This window comes from Prinia subflava, chromosome 21 (genome assembly GCF_021018805.1).
Source record: "Prinia subflava isolate CZ2003 ecotype Zambia chromosome 21, Cam_Psub_1.2, whole genome shotgun sequence".
NCBI lineage: Eukaryota > Metazoa > Chordata > Aves > Passeriformes > Cisticolidae > Prinia > Prinia subflava.
Window position 1 is genome coordinate 596,629 of NC_086267.1, and position 6,470 is coordinate 603,098.

General features: G+C 55.3%; 1 protein-coding gene across 1 annotated transcript; it reads left to right on the plus strand.

The window, feature by feature from the left end:
* The first annotated feature begins 20 nt into the window (after positions 1-20).
* DDOST (dolichyl-diphosphooligosaccharide--protein glycosyltransferase non-catalytic subunit) lies at positions 21-5,494 on the plus strand. Its single transcript, XM_063417019.1, has 11 exons — positions 21-367; positions 1,333-1,443; positions 1,677-1,763; positions 2,015-2,118; positions 2,885-2,979; positions 3,303-3,396; positions 3,816-3,964; positions 4,222-4,369; positions 4,493-4,613; positions 4,780-4,886; positions 4,981-5,494. Exons 1-11 carry the CDS (start codon positions 229-231, stop codon positions 5,128-5,130), a joined length of 1,305 nt encoding a protein of 434 aa, XP_063273089.1. The 5' UTR covers positions 21-228; the 3' UTR covers positions 5,131-5,494.
* The last annotated feature ends 976 nt before the right edge of the window (positions 5,495-6,470 follow it).

Below are 6,470 nucleotides of genomic sequence, written 5' to 3' on the forward strand. Positions count from 1 at the left end.
AGGAGGGAGGGGACGGCGGCGGGGCCCTCCCTTGTCCGCGGCGACGGCGGCCGCGCTGAGTCGCGATAGCGCTGTCGCGACAGAGGCCGCGAAGGAGCGCGACAGCGCCTGCGCTGCGTCCCGTCGTCGCGGAGCTGTCTGTCGCTGATTGGCTGGAGGCTGCTCGGCGCTGGCGTTGATTGGCTGGAGCCTGCCTGCCTGCGAGGTAGTTCGGCGAGCGGAACCAAGATGGCGGCGGCCGCTCTGGCTGTGTGCGGGCTGCTGGCGGCGCTGGCGGCGGGCGCTGAGGGCGGGCCCCGCACGCTGGTGCTGCTGGAGAACGGGAACCTGCGCGACACGCACTCAATGTTCTTCCGCAGCCTCGCGGGTACAGAGCGGGCCGCGGCGGGACCCCGGGAAGGCTTGGACGGGGCGGGGGTAGCGGGGATGGGGACCCAGGGTCAGAATAGGGGAGGAGGTTTGGGTTACCTGAGGGAAAAGGGGATGTTTAGCATCTTCGGGTCAGGCCTCGGAAGGAGCTCGGGGTCCCCTGGTTGGGCTGGGGGCGCAGCAAGAGGTCCCCTGCCTGAGAGGGGCTTGGTTGGGGGTCCCAACCCATCCATTCAGGATGAGAGAGGCGATTTGGGATCTTTTGCACTGGGCAAAAGGAGGAAATTGGAATTTCCAGGCGGAAAAGAGGGGTGTTTGAGGTTCCCATGTCAGAATGGGGGAGAAGATTGGGGTCCCCTGGTCAGATAGATAAGGAGACTGGTATTGCCGGAGAGAAGGGATTGTTTGGATTCCCCTGGTCAGCATGAAGAAGATTTGGGTCCCCGTGTCAGGCTGAAGGTGGAGATTGCGAGGGGGTTGCTCTTGGAGTTCCCTGGTCAGGCTGAATGACAAGAGGTAGACCCCAAGCCAAGGGAGGAGATTGGGGTTCCCTGGTGTAGGGGGAGGTGTTGGTAGTCCCCTGGCCAAGCAGAGGGAATAGATTTGGAACCCTGTGCCAGTCTGAGGGAGGAGATTGGGGGTTCCTCGAGGGTGGGGGGAGGCTGGGATCTTCTGGTCAGAATACGGCGGGAGATGGGGTTGTTCTCCCAGCTGTGCCTGTGATTAGGTCCCCTGCAGCATCACTCCCTGACTGATGGGTGACAGTGGGGCATCCTTTGAAATCAGGGCTCTTTAGGGCATCCACCCCTTGGGTTCATGGGGAAATGCTCAGGAAGCTCCTAAGCCAGTTTTTCCAAAATGCTCCTTCCCTGGGGAAATAAACCTCTATATCCTCTATATTTTGCTGCTTCTTGTGTGGTTTCATGGTATGCAGAAGTTGTCGCTTTTGTCTCCTGGCTGCAGACAGGGGCTTTGACCTCACCTTCCGGACAGCGGATGATGCTGGCCTGTCCCTGATAAAATATGGGGAATTCCTGTATGACAACCTCATCATCTTCTCCCCATCCATAGAAGGTAAGTGTGGAGAGGGAAAACTCTGAGGCTTGATGGCTATTTTGGAAGGAGACTTCAGCTGTTCTGTGAATTTTAGTGAAGTCCTACACTTTGGATGTACTCAGTAGCAAACTGAAGCTCTGTCCCAGCCTTTATTGGTGTTTCTCCTGTTGATTTGGTGATTTGCTGTGGTTTAATTCTGCTGGGGTGTTATTTCTGAGCTCAGGCCGTGAATTCTTGGCGTTTGCTTTCAGACTTTGGTGGGAACATCAATGTGGAGACCATCACTGCATTCATCGACGGCGGCGGCAGCGTCCTCGTTGCAGCCAGCTCAGACATCGGTGAGTGCAGCTGTTCCTCTAGAGAATTAATTCACTGCAGCAAGAGTAGCTGCCCCTTGTGCATCTCAGAGTGTGCTCTGGGAGGAAATGGGTGATTCATGCCTTTTGTAACTTGTTCAGTGGGAATTTGGCTGAGGATGTCATGTTGCTCCTTGGGGTTTGGTTCATAGAGTGTTGAACACAGGACTCTCAGCTGAATTTACTTTTGAGTTTGTGTGTCCTGTGACAGAGAATCCATTGTGTCCCTGCAGGTGACCCTCTGCGAGAGCTGGGCAGCGAGTGTGGGATCGAGTTCGATGAGGAGAGGACAGCGGTCATCGACCACCACAACTATGACATCTCTGACCCCGGCCAGGTAACGACTTTGCCTGCTCCTTCTGGCTGCTTTAATGAGTGCAAAGCACAGTCCTCTGTCCTTGTGCTCCTGTTATTCCTCTATCCCTTCTCTCCCACCCTCCTCCCAGGAAAGTAGGAAATAATCCATGTTGCAGCATTCAGTTCTGCTGCTGTCAGGATCCTTCAGGCTCTGGTTTCAGATGGTCACTGTGTGCAGGCAGTGGGACTGTGATTAATGCTGGTTCTGGATCCCCTTGAAGCTTGGGAGGGAATTTCACCTGAGGGTGAGGCGTGTCAGACACCGAGTGCGATGCTTCAGATGTGGGGAGGCAGATTTGCAGTCCCAGATGTTCAGATCAATATAGAAACATGCAAACATTTCTACAATTTCGCATGCCTGCTGTAGTCCAGCACTTTGAAATTAAAACATATATTGAAGTCTGAACTAAATATACCCTGGTAATTTTTGTTTAAGGTAAACTGTTGAAGCAGTACGTACGTGCATGTTGTCCTGATTTGAGGATGAAGGTTGCTAGGTACAGGGAAATAAAACACTGTAGGTGTTGCTGTCTTTATTAAGTGGCAGTTTGTATTTCCTTGAGGATCAGTATTAACCTAATTTAACCATAAACACAAAAATGCTGTTGTTTTGCTTTTTAATTGGACTACAACATTCATCCAACAGTTGTAATTGTCTGTAAAAATAAAGTTAACTTTTAACTGAGAAGCTGTTGCTTTTCATTAGACCCCAACTCACCTCACATGGATGTCTCTTGTCTCCCCAGCACACGCTCATCGTGGCCGACACTGAGAACCTGCTGAAGGCCCCCACCATTGTGGGGAAAGCAGCACTGAACCCCATCCTGTTCCGAGGAGTTGGGTGAGCAGCAGGGGGTGAGGTGGGGGAAGAGCAGTTGAACCTGTGGTGTTGCTGCAAGGTGAGCGTGGGGTCAGCCACTGGGGCTCTTAACATGAGCTTAACAAGTATCTCTTGATTTCGAACAAAAAATAGTAGGAAATCCTCCAAAGCAGTTTAGTTGTTGACTTAAGAATGGTTCCTAAGAAAATAGTAGAGGAAATACTTAGTTTCTCAGCAGGTAGAAGGGTGAGAAGGTCCACGGGGTTGAGCAGGTGGCCCTACGTTCCTCTGGGTGTGGGGACCCTGGGGATGTTCATGCTGCTCACCGTGGCTTTCCCTGCAAGGATGGTGGCTGATCCCGACAACCCTCTGGTGCTGGATATCCTGACTGGCTCTTCCACTTCCTACTCCTTCTTCCCAGATAAGCCCATCACTCAGGTATGCTCCCATCCTTTCTCTCCTGTTTTGAGCTGTGCTTCAGTATTTAGTCCCTCTAACTTCAGCTGCTTGGGAAAATCCTGGCGTGCTTGATCTCCTGATTGATTTTGAAACGGTTGAGCTGTTGGCTGTTTCCCGATGTTGCCTTCCTCTCTGCCTTCTGCTGGCGGGGAGGTGTTCAGTGTGAGGGACACGTGTCCTCCGTGCTCTGGAGGAGAGGCCAGCCTAGATCAAAGCATCTCTCCTGTTCCATCCCAGCTGGAGTGGTATCAAAATCTTATTCCTGCTTTTTCTGAGCTTCGTGGTTACTCCTTAATTGCAGCTGGTGCTACTACAGCCAGACTGTCCTGGCCCACAGCAAACTCTTCTTTGTGCGTGCCCAAGCGGGCTAAGCCCTGTTCCCCCTGGTTTCCCCGCAGTACCCGCACGCGGTGGGGAAGAACACGCTGCTGATCGCGGGGCTGCAGGCGCGCAACAACGCCCGCGTCGTCTTCAGCGGCTCCCTCGATTTCTTCAGTGACGCCTTCTTCAATTCTGCTGTGCAGAAAGCGACTCCCGGCTCCAAGAGGTGTGCTGGCTTCCCTGGCTGAGGAGTGTTTGGGGAGTGCTTTGAGGACAAAAGTCCTGAGAAACAGGCAACATGTTTATATTTTGGGAAAGAGCAGAAAGCTTCATATGAGTTGGGGTGACATGTCCTTTACCATTGCAGAACAGAGTGCTCCTTCCTTTCATCTTATCTCGGTTTGTGTTGCTTTCCCTTCTGTTTGGTTTGAGTTTGGGCCATGGGGTATTTTCTCAGCTGTCTCAGCCTGCCTTGTTCCGCAGGTATTCCCAGACAGGTAACTATGAGCTGGCCGTGGCCCTGTCCCGCTGGGTGTTCAAGGAGGAGGGGGTTCTGCGCGTGGGTGCCGTGTCCCACCACCGCGTCGGGGAGCTGGCGCCGCCCAGCGCGTACACCGTCACTGACCTCGTGGTGAGGCTGCCGGCCTGGCGGGGCGGGGCACGCGGGAGCTGCCCGGGGAGGGCAGCTGGGGAGCACTGGAGCTTGGGGTGGGCCGAGGCTCATGCTCAGGCATCACTCGTTAATTTGTCCCAGGAGTACAGCATTGTGATTGAGAAGCTCGCTGACGGCAAGTGGGTGCCCTTCGATGGGGACGACATCCAGCTGGAGTTCGTGCGCATCGACCCCTTCGTGCGCACCTTCCTCAAGAGGAACGGTAGGTCCCCGTCAGGAGGAGCAGGGTGTTCCCCTCCAGAGGAACAGTGAGACCCCCTCCAGAGGAACAGGGGGTCCCCATCACTGCCCTGGCCCCACACTTGGGGGTGTTTTCACCTTCCGCAGTTTCTCGTGTCCCCTCCCTATCACCCCTGTGTCTCCTTCAGGTGGCAAATACAGTGTGCAGTTCAAGCTGCCGGATGTCTACGGCGTGTTCCAGTTCAAAGTGGATTACAACCGACTGGGATACACCCACCTCTACTCCTCCACACAGGTAAGCGTGAGGGAGTGAATCCCACGCTCTCCCAGGTGGGAGGAAAGGCCTGCCCCAGGCTGCTGGACTGCAAGAGCTGCTCTGTCCCTGCCAGGTGTCCGTGCGTCCCCTCCAGCACACGCAGTACGAGCGGTTCATCCCCTCAGCATATCCCTACTATGCCGGCGCCTTCTCCATGATGGTCGGCCTCTTCATGTTCAGCATTGTCTTCCTGCACATGAAGGAGAAGGAGAAATCTGACTGAGCTCCCCGTGGGAGCTTTTTCTTGGCGTCAGGAGGGCTGGGCAGTGCTCGGAGCCTCCTGTGTATCCATGTGAGGACTGGTGGGTGCCGGATGTGCTGTGGGGCTGTGTTTGATCTTTTTTATTTTTACATCTGGGGCGTTACGGGCAGTGAAAATTAAACTTTGTGGGGAGAAGCTGTTGCCAAAATGTCTGGAAACCCAGGATCAGGAGGCTTCTGGTTTACTGATGAGTCGTGATGTTTGCTTCGCTCCACTGATTTGGATTGGAGAAGGGTTGGAATGATTTGGATTGGAGTTGGGTTGGAATGATTTGGATTGCAGATTAATTCCCAGTTCAAAATAAAGTCTCGTTCTCCTCACCCTGGATGAGAGTGAGGTGAATTCATGGCTTGGGGCATTTGGATGCATTCCCAGAGCTGAGGGCTGTCTCCTACCTCGCCCTCGCCTGCTCTGGGCATTCCGCACGGTGGGCTGGGAGGAAACAGTCAGATGGCGCTGAGGCTGGAGAGTGCTGAAAGGCAAAATGGGGAGTCTGGGGCACACAGCAACTTGGGACACCCCAAAAAGGAGAACAAAGGGTCTGGGGTGTCACCAAAGGCACAGGGAGGAGGACAGGGCATGCCAACCCCCCCCCCTCCACCCCATAATGCAAACACATGAGTTGAGGGACACACCAAAGGCTCAGCAAGGGCCAGGGATTACCCCCAAATGCACACTGAGGGGTCTAAGGGGAAGAAAACAGCTGTAAGATGTGATCCCAAGCACACCGGGGGGCAGAGGTGTGAGTTGGAGTAAGTGGCTTTTGGGGTGCACCTGGGCTGTTTTGGCATGGAAGGTGGAGAAGTGACAGCGGGAGTGATGGGGTCAGAGGTGCCAGTGGATAAGAGGGTGAAGAAGGTAATGAGGCCTTGGGGGCAGCGGGTAGGGCACAGGGACCCATGGGGATCTTTGGGACACAGGGACACCCAGGGCGGGGCACAGGACCCCCCGGGGCCCACCTAAGGCCAAGAGAGACCTCGGGACAAACTGTGATCCCTGAGGGCACGGGGGCCCTGGCACACAGGGACCGCCCCCCCACCTGTGGGGCAAAAGCACACCCAGAGACACGGGCAGCTCCAAGGGGCACAGGGACCCTCCGAAAGCACATTGACACCCGGGATCCCTGCGGACAGAGGAGCCCCGGGGACACAGGGTCCACGGGGGATACCCAGGGACAACAGGGACAGCACAGCGATCCCTGGGGAGACAGGAACGGCCGGAGGACATCTGGGGACACCGGGACAGCCAGTGGATCGCCGGTGACCAGAGACGCCCAGGGGCGTCAGGGGCCCAGGGATCCC